The 9,791-nt window shown below is 41.5% G+C and overlaps 1 protein-coding gene across 1 annotated transcript; it reads left to right on the top strand.

Annotated features, from left to right (window-relative positions):
• The first annotated feature begins 5,165 nt into the window (after positions 1-5,165).
• Positions 5,166-7,420, top strand: LOC127292032 (large ribosomal subunit protein uL18c). The gene is made up of 3 exons (XM_051321380.2): positions 5,166-5,434; positions 6,041-6,202; positions 7,088-7,420. The coding sequence occupies exons 1-3, from the start codon at positions 5,243-5,245 to the stop codon at positions 7,235-7,237; spliced, it is 504 nt and encodes a 167-aa protein (XP_051177340.1). The 5' UTR covers positions 5,166-5,242; the 3' UTR covers positions 7,238-7,420.
• The last annotated feature ends 2,371 nt before the right edge of the window (positions 7,421-9,791 follow it).

Below are 9,791 nucleotides of genomic sequence, written 5' to 3'. Positions count from 1 at the left end.
ACATTTTATAGCTGACGCGCACGGATAAGCTTGAACTATCCGAGCGTGTACCGACGTTCGTAGGTGGATGTACTACACTACACATCATCGCTGCCCAGTGCTGCGTGTCGGCCATGCACCCACGCCGGCCTCCGAGTCAGTGTGCATGCACTGCCATATGCGCATGGCTTCAGTTGTCATGCATCATCCTATCAGTCGAAGCTGTAGGTCATCGTTATCGGCAGCTTTCTATCCGGACCCTTTGTAGTTTGTACGCTAGCTGCGCGTCCATTGCATGTATGCCTCGTACGAGGACACGAACACGACCAAAGCTCGATGAGTTGGTTTTCTCGGCCTGAACTTTTAAGTTAGTAAGAGCAACTCTAGTTAGACACACCGGCTGATATGTGGTTTTATGCCGTATTTTGGGCTAGGCTAGACACCACATTTATTTAGATCCTCGCGCGTGCGGTTTTGGAGGGCACCTCCCCAAGCAAAAAAAAAAAAAAAAAACCTAGATCCTCGACCTCTTCTTGCCGCTGGTGCCGGCGGTGGTGGTGGCACCCGACCACCGAATGTGGGCGGGCTCCTCTCGTCTCCTCTTCGCGCGGAGAGATGGTGGTGCGGAGGGCTGCGATGGTGGAGGCAGGCGGCTCGGAGTTGGCACGGTGGACGGACGAGCAGCTGATGTTTTATGGTTGCATACGAGCTCCTACGGTGGTCGTTTGTACTGTGTTTTACCGATACATGGTGGAGGCAGGAGGCAATCTACATTTGTACTGTGCTTGTTTTCTTAAAAAATTGTTCCATGGTTACAGTCGAGCCTTGCACTGCGACACCACTACCAGTGGTGACACACTAAGCAATGGCGCACCGCTGATATATCTGGGCCTTTTTTGAAAATAGGAAAAATATGCCAAAAATCCTGCCACACACACTCCGCTGATCGCTTTTTAGTTTTTTTTCTAAAATAGAATAAATTGATAAAAAATCCTTCTAGATGTTCACGTGTTATGTCATTTTGTTGCAAGAGAAATTAATAAAAATGAATTTTGATTTTTTTGCAAAATTATGTCATGTATCAGTAAAACACATTTTCTGGTTGCGTATGACCTCCGATGAAAAACTTTTCATATGAAAATGTATCTACACAAAAATTTACATCTGATTTCAACCCCCTATGGATGTTTAGCGAGTTTTTAGATTACACAAAATCAAAAAGAAAACAAGAATTTTTCAGCGTTTAGTTTTCAAGCAAAAAAATCAAAAAGAAAAAACTGGTGGTGGCATACCAAGCCTTGTGGTGCGCCAATGCTAATCTTCCCCCCTCCAAAATTCAAAATAGCCCGCGCCCATATATTCTTACCTCCACCCACCTTCCTCCTTCACATATTTCCTACATCCTCTTCTCTTTCACTCCTCCTCCTCTCCTCTATCATCTCCTCCTCATCCCTACTACTCCTCCAACTCCTTCCTCCTCCTCCACTCCCTCCTCTTCCAACTACTTCCTCCTTCTCCACTCCGGCCTCATCCTCCAACTCCAGCATCCTCCTCCACTTCGGCCTCCTCCTTCTCCACCCCCTCATCCTACAACTCCGGCATCCTCCTCCAGGCCCTCCTCCTCCAACTCCGGCCTCCTCCCTCCACTCTTTCTCCAACTCCAGCCTCCTCCTCCACTTTCTCTCCAACTCCGGCGTCCACCTCCTTCTCCTCCACTCCTCCTCCTCATCTCCTCCTTCTCCTTCTTATCCACTCTTCCTCCCTCCTCTTCTCCTTCCCTTCTCTTCGGACGCCGACCCTTTCCCCCTCTCCAGCTGCATGCAGAGCTTCCCGTCACAGAGAACGTGCCAAGATGCATACTAGAATGAAATTTGAAAAAAATCGTGCCAGATCTAGATCCAAATCCAAATTTCATATGTTTACGAATAACGCATTTTTAGCAGTGGCGCACCTCAACGAAATAGCAGTGGCGCACCTCCTCCTCTCCTCCACTGCTAACGAAATTAGGTGTGCCACTGCTAGCCTATCCCTTAAGGTTCTAGCCAATTAACTTTTAGGCTCAATTACTCAAGGAAGATGGAACCGGTATGTATATCAACACAGTGCGCGATATGTAAATGTGTTCACCATATATCATTTGCCATGGTAGATATCTATAATTTCTACGAATAATATCAATAGAGTAATTTGTTCAGATTCTATGTTGGCAATAACTTGCACTTTCAACCAAACAATACTAACACTAACTAATTTTCAAATTAGATTGCTTAATTTTAGGCCTGAATTTAGTAGATGGACTTCAATAGGCTTGAGCCTACCCTTCTGCGGTTATTCCTTCTTCTTACCAATAAATCAGTACATATGATGAGAGGTCAAAGTTTTCTTAGCATGGAAACAAAGAACCATAAAAATGCAGCGACACTCAATCCATCACTAAGAGGCCTTATCTCATAGGTTTGCAGCTAAGTCACGAAAATTCAGTGTAACGCAAACAACCGGATCGACATGGCTTCACAAAATAAAGTGCTATAAAACTACCTTACTAGTTTGCCTCAGTTCTCTTATATTACATGGTGTGTAACTTAAATGGTCTAGAACTTTGCTCAGATTGCTTTGTGTATGCCCTTTATTTTTCATCCTTGGTTCGCCACCGCCTTATTCCAAATATACCATATAATTCTCATGGAACTACATAAATTTTGCTCTTCTACCAGTGTTAGTCGTCTAAACCAGCTACAACGGTAAATGATCCACAATTGGTCATGTGTGTACCAATGTATACCCAAAAGTTTCTGCGAAATTATCACGTCTATAGTCGACAAATGTATTGCATGTGGTATTTCTTAGTCTGCGTATGTCAGTTGTCTTGTCTAAATCTAACACAAACTTTGAATTTCTTATATCATTAGCGTGAAGCATGGACCATTTTGTTTTTCACCTTTGTGTATTGTGTTGGTTAGAATTTGAGCACCCAAAATTTAATTCCTGGATCCGCCTCTATGCATGGTACAAGTTAAGTTCAAATATTAGATGGAACCGTTGATTTAAGTTTTTTTCTTTTTCTGAAAATAAGTAGTACAAGTTGCAACTCATATCTTTCTATTCTTAATAGGTGATCCCATTTTCCTGCATATGCAAGGTATCCACCTCATTAAGCATCATTGAGCAATCATAACCTGCCACCTAAGCAATTCTTCCACGTCATCTGGCCCCATCTTAGTCATCCTTGTCAGCAACAATTATCGCTAACCATGCCAATCAAGCGCACTCCCGGAAAGATAGAAGCTATTCTCGAATTAAAAAAAAGCCCACACAGTTAAAGCCTACATCAGACCACCACTATTCGTCTTCTTCCAATTTCAGCAGCGGAGGAACGGGATGATCTCTTCCTCTTCCCCACGATCTGTGCAACATCCATTAAGTTCGTCCGCAGTAATGGCGGAAACAAATCGTCCAAGCTTGCGAGGCAAGAGAGCGGTCGCCGATCTGTTGCCTTTTTATTCTCCCGTATCCATCAGCCTCACGCCCTCGCCACACAAGGAGCCGCCCTCAGCCTGCACTCTAGCGACCTGGCCGAGGATCCTAGCCGCTCCACCATGGCCAAATGGCCAAAGTGTTTCTTCGTTAGCAGTAGGATGTGCAACAGCTTTGTACTTTCTGTGAATGATGTACGCTAAGTATTGTGAATTGGTATCTTATATATTTCACTTTGCAGATTGGATCTATTTAGGTAGTCGTTTTGGCTATGCACCTTCTGATCTACCATATAGCAACAAAAAAAAATCAGGTTCTGTCCCTCAAACCCGCTTGAGACTATCCTTTTGTTTCTTAATTTATTCATCTCTATTAAATTTGTATGGATAAGCGATGCATCTGCACTAGAGTGACAGCTTCTTACTAGATGTTGTGTCTCGATCTGTTATTATAGATTTAGATTTCCCTCAATACAAAACTTTTTGAGTAGTTCTATTCATATTCACTCATCATCGGGCATACGTATACATTATACATTACAGGATGTCAAACGGAATCTACATTAATTTGCCTCTCCATCTTATGTTATTGAAGCTCTTATTCTAATCAGCATGCGAATGTTTTCATGACGAGTTACGGACACACACATATCAGAGCCTCCTTCGACATTTCATCGATGTTAGAGCAAGTAACGAAGAATTTTCACCCTCAGTTGAAATCGACCTATGAGTACGGATGAATGCAAATTGCGTTGGCTGTTAACTCCCTGTTTGGGCCTCCAACTGTGTTGGACAAATTACTGCTCTTCCACCTTTTCTTCGTTTCCATGGTGTTTCGTCCGGAAGGATAAACTAATGAGCTACTGATTCAATGAATGCCCCATGTCTTCCATTATAGAGTTATAAAATTGACGATGAATGAAGGTATCTGATTCATTTGCAATTATGTTGTTTTGATAAATACAATCTACCTATATTTAACAATATATGCTGGTTGAACTCTTCTAAGTGAACACTTAGAATTCAACATATGAAAGTTTCTTAAAAAGGTAAATTGGTATGTCGAGGATTCAATTTTTTTTGGTAAGATAATATTTATAGTAAATTTATGCAGATGTTCCTGCAGCAACGCGCGGGGAATCATCTAGTATGCTAAATGGGAAACTTGAAAAGGAGGTCGAGCTACATGTAATACTTTATTTTAAAACACTAAAAATTAGTATTTTAAAATAAATCTTAGACAAAAATTTCGAGGTTGCTAATGAGGTATGCTACAAATGTGCAAGATCTCAATGCGAACAAGTTTGTATTCTAAGCTACACATAAATGACAAAATCTGCCAAATTTTAGAGTGAATAGTACGTATTTCAACACTATATAGGTTGTCAGATCTTGTCATTGTTGTATAGCCCAGAATATAGAGTAGTTCACATTAAGATTTTCCACGTTTATAGCATACATCATTGTTACCTCCAAAATTTATTTAAAACTTTAAAATACAAATTTGAAGTGTTTGAAAATAAAGAACTACATCTAGCTAGGCTCCATTGTGTCCACTCCCTTTGCTAAATGCAATTTACTACTCTCTAGTAACATTCTTTCTCACATATATGTCGGGCCGAGTTCAAACAGTCGATCTTCTGAAAACAAAATCCGTAGAGTACAAGGTTGTTTCTGTAATTCTGTCCAGCAGCTTAAAGAAAGACGACACAGTGGATAGGATAAGGCGAGCCATTAGGCGCGTGAGACGACGAACCCCAGTGCCGAGCAGAGCAGCGAGCAAGTGAGCCATGCTAGCCTCACCGGCGCTCGCCGGCGCCACCCACTCCTTCCCCGCCTTCGTGTCAGGAAACCACCTCCCGTCCGCCTACGCGCCCTCGCACTCGCCGGCGCGGCGGGCCTCCCTGGTTGTCCTCGCCAAGGCCAAGGTGTCCACGCCCCAGGCCGACCGCATCGCCCGCCATGTCCGCCTCCGCAAGAAGGTAGTTTCTTGCTCTTTGCTAATGCTTGGCCACAGGTTTCATTGGAAGAACGCGGGTTCTCTGCGTGTAGTTCATAGGGCAATGCCATGTCGTTAACATGCTCGACGAAATGTCTCTACATTGTTGTGGCAGTAGCTTAAACGTGGGTGTCTTTATTATTGGTAAAATTGTGCAAGATGTATGATTCCGCAGTTGAGCTCTGGCTAATGCATGTAGTTTACCAATTACCACACAAGTGTCTTCCATATAGTTGTACAGAGAAGTGTTTGTACCAATGACTGCCATTGGGTACAGAGATAGTCAAGAGGTTGTAATGTAGCTAGCGCATCTATAATAGGCCACTCAAATTGTATCTAGCGCTATGCCAGCTCAGATTTAGATTTGTGAGGTAGACGCTAGAGAAGAGATGGCTAACTTTTATCTTGCACGAAATGCAAGCTATGCAGTTGGCACGAAAATTGAGCTTTTGAGATATGTATTGGAAAAGTTAGCGTAGCACGCGACGCAAGAAAAAAAGACAGTTCAATGGGTGATGAAGGGCGTGACGTGCATTACACTGCATAAGCTTTGTCAGTGGAATCAGGCCTTTGTGTCATCTCTTTTCAGGTTAGCGGCACCACGGAGAGGCCAAGACTCAGCATTTTCCGCTCAAACAAGCATTTATATGCTCAGGTGATCGACGATACAAAGTCGTGCACTCTGGCTTCAGCCTCAACAATGCACAAATCTCTTTCAAAGGACCTCGAGTACTCTGCTGGGCCAACAACTGTAAGTTGGTTTTGAGTTATCCATACCTTTTTGTTTCATACTGAGCTAATACCACTGCTAAAAATGCAAATGGTTGGTTAACTTGTTTTGTGGTTCTATGCTCCCTTTCACAGAATTGCAACTGTATAGAACTCTATACCATATTTAACTGGCAGCTACTTTGAAAAAGAAAACTTGTGTCACAGTGTCAGTAAGGACTTACTGTCAAACTGGCTGTTCATCATCATCTCCTATAATAAATCTCTTTATAATCAACCAAATCCAGGTTCATCTTTGATGCACTATTCTCTCTGTTGCCTTATTATTTATAAGTGGGTGATGCGAATCATGGTTCATGAGTAAACTTTTGCACTAGATGATTGTACAATTGTTTGCAGTTTGATATTCTTTCGATCAATGAAACAGTCTTGCTCAGATTATTCCACCCTGTCAAAGCCTGGACTCAGTGAGATCATGAGAGCCATATTAGCTGGGTAGTAGCTTCTAGAAAGATTAATGGTGTACTGATGTATCTCTGAAATAAGCTTATAGAGGTCGCTGCTCTGCACGCAAAGAAAATGAAAAATATGCTTATACCTTCTGTTGTTTACTTTTGCTGATTTTAGGCATCCACTTTTTCAATATACCTTCTATTGTTTACTTTTGCTGATTTTAGGCATCCAGTTTTTCAATGATAGGTAATGCTTCCAGGCTATACTCATACCACCAATGCTCTTCACGTCAATATATAGGCCCATCATGCTTTCTGGACAAAAATATTAAATTAGTCTGTTGCAATTCTGACTAAAATCAACAAACTGAAATATGCTTCTGCAGCTGTTTCTTTGCTGAAAGACAATGCTTAGTTTCTGCTGAAAGCTAATTATTGTAATGCTTGGTTTGCAGGAAGTGGCACAAAAGATTGGCGAGGTGATTGCCAAGTCTTGCTTGGAGAAGGGAATTACCAAAGTTGTTTTCGACCGAGGGGGTTTCCTGTACCACGGCCGCATCAAAGCACTTGCTGACGCTGCTAGAGAGAATGGACTTGAATTCTGAATCTTCTGTATTTCTGTTGATATTTCCAGGATCGCATGTAATTTTCTCTTTTTTCGGTCCCACCCGTTGAACTAAGATCTTTTTGTAGTTTGAGTCGCTCTGCAGACATGGCCACTCTTTAATTTTCTGATCTTTGTACCAACATTGAATCAACTTTGCAAATGGAAATTTCGTTTTGTATTTTGTTCTGCACTTGTGCTTCTGCGATCTTCTGAAACCGAACACATATGGAGTATTCAGACTTCAAGTTTGGTAACAGTGCTGCATCGCTGTGAAATTCACCTGCTGTTTCCTGAAACTAGGGACAAAAATCTTTCAGATGAGAAAAATACGTGGTATGTATCCTTCTGGTAGCTGATAAGAGATAATTAGTATAGACCGAGAGGTCACCTACACTACCCTGACAACATTCAAGCATGATTACGGCTGTAACTATGGTGACCGTGAAGTTTTAGTCTACAAGAGCAACACACTGATAGCTTAGTATAAACGTGTTGATTGCACATTGCAGGGATCTGTTACGAATAAATGAAGACAACATCAATCTGTCATTTTCTTATCTTGGTCGGTGATTAGTTGTGAATCATAGAAGGTCGTGCTGGTAGTGTCTTTCTCAGTAATTGTCGGACAATTCTGCGAAAAGGCGTGTTATAAATTCCATGCTGTTTTTCCTGTTAAAAGAATTTCTACAAAAGCGTGTACCTTCTACAGTTCCCAACTCTGCGCCTGACATGCGGCCCCATATTGCTGGGATGAATACGGCCCCAAGCTGCAGATTGTAGTTACTCTTATTTTTTAAAGAGAAAATGATCTATATTTTATCCTTTAAATATTGGTTAAGTTTAGGTCCCTAAACTATAGAACTGACCAACTTGGCCATTAACTTCTAAAACCAGATAAATTTGGCCCCTCCCTGCATAAACTCTTTGATTGATAGCGTGTCCATGTTTCACATAATAATATTAGAAAATGAAATCTGAACAAAAATTATTTTAGAGAACTTGAAGAGCAATAACATTTAAAACGTAATTTGTTTTAAAAAATATTTACTAAAAATCAGGAGAAGTCAAGAAAAAAAAGGAAGTAGAATTATAAATCAACACTGGTCCACAAATAACTTTTACGGATGTTCCTGTTTTTCTACTATATCCATTCTAAAATGTTTGCAGGAACTTTCAATAATTTGGATTCAACATTCTCCAAATTTCTTTCTTTTTGCGAAAATGATGACCGGTCTATAAGTTATCATCAACATCCATACAAGAGTCCCAAACTAATAAAAATTTAAGAAGGTCACTCGGGAGCCCATTAAATCATTTTGCCATTCACCGCTACTTTCTCGAAATATGATCAATTTTTTATACACAAATATATCATTTTCTATGTTGCTCACTGTCTGTTTTTGTCCTACTTGTAATTTTTGTTGTTATGAAAAGGGATGCGGAATAGCAGTGCCAAATGCATTGCAATCAGAAGAGAAACTTGAAACTACACCAACGAACACGGACACCGACATGATCCTAGGAGATAAGCTGGAAAGACAACTCCACCAGTGCTAGGCACATCGTCAGAGCGGGGATAGGGCAGGGAGGACCTTATTATGCTTTCATGTTGTCACCGACACCTGACCATATTTTGAGGAAGACACTGAAACTTTCTAGAAAAAACAAGAAATGGAAAACCTCCTCCTAGCGAGGGACCGTGGTCCCACTCACCTCAAGGCCGTGAGGGCCACTAGAAGCGGAACGGAACGACAGCGTCACCCGCGAGGTGAGTTTGGGAACCCTAGATAGGCTTTGGATCGCCTTTCGCCCCATATTTCTTAATATCAAAATATTCATCTTCCTAAAATTATAGTGCCATGTTTGAGAGATAACTACCACATCATCAAACAATTTTAAATGAGGGGTAAGAACAACAATGGTCGAGAGGCAAAGGTTTGACTTTTTTCCTTTGAAAGTGCTAGTTGAGAGACAAGTCATTCAGGTAGAAATTATTGTTCTCGTATCGCGTTTATCACGTGATATGACATTTAATTTAGTTTAATAATTTCCTCGTGGTGTCGTTTTTGTTAAGATACTGCAATTTTCTTGTGATGTTCTTCTAGGAGATACGGCGACCGCCCAGGAAGGATCAAGAGAATGGTAACAATTCTCAACTACTTTCATTAATTTGATCTTGTATTCATGTTCAAGTACATGCCACAAATATTTAAAAATATTGCATGATGCTTCTGATGCCACGAGTAAGTTAGGTACAACAACAAAAACTTGCTCTACTTTTTTATTTAGCAAAATAAAGTTTGCTAAAAGTTCCATGGGCCACAGGTTCATTTTTCAGTATTGTTGCTCAAAAATAATCCAGTAAACGGAGCTGAACGAAGAGTATAGTTGCCATTTTACTAGTATATTTTTGATACCGACAGTTTATATCCTATTTTTTTCGGGTTCCCTCCCGAAACCCTACCGCCTCCCGCCGCCGCAGCCGGTGGCGCCGCCGGGCAAAGACCATGGGGCGTGGCGGCGGCGGCCTTTCCTCATGGCGCGCAGCAGAC

This window comes from Lolium perenne, chromosome 4 (assembly GCF_019359855.2).
Source record: "Lolium perenne isolate Kyuss_39 chromosome 4, Kyuss_2.0, whole genome shotgun sequence".
Lineage (NCBI taxonomy): Eukaryota > Viridiplantae > Streptophyta > Magnoliopsida > Poales > Poaceae > Lolium > Lolium perenne.
Note: the sequence above shows the minus strand (reverse complement) of the source record. Positions and strands in the feature narration are given on the sequence as shown.

What these genes read in the sequence shown, in the direction of transcription:
- LOC127292032 (XM_051321380.2), top strand. Translation starts at nt 5,243, where the DNA reads ATGCTAGCCTCACCGGCGCTCGCCGGCGCCACCCACTCCTTCCCCGCC. An exon ending in ATGTCCGCCTCCGCAAGAAG is followed by an intron (nt 5,435 to 6,040) that starts GTAGTTTCTTGC and finishes ATCTCTTTTCAG; the next exon opens with GTTAGCGGCACCACGGAGAG. An exon ending in ACTCTGCTGGGCCAACAACT is followed by an intron (nt 6,203 to 7,087) that starts GTAAGTTGGTTT and finishes CTTGGTTTGCAG; the next exon opens with GAAGTGGCACAAAAGATTGG.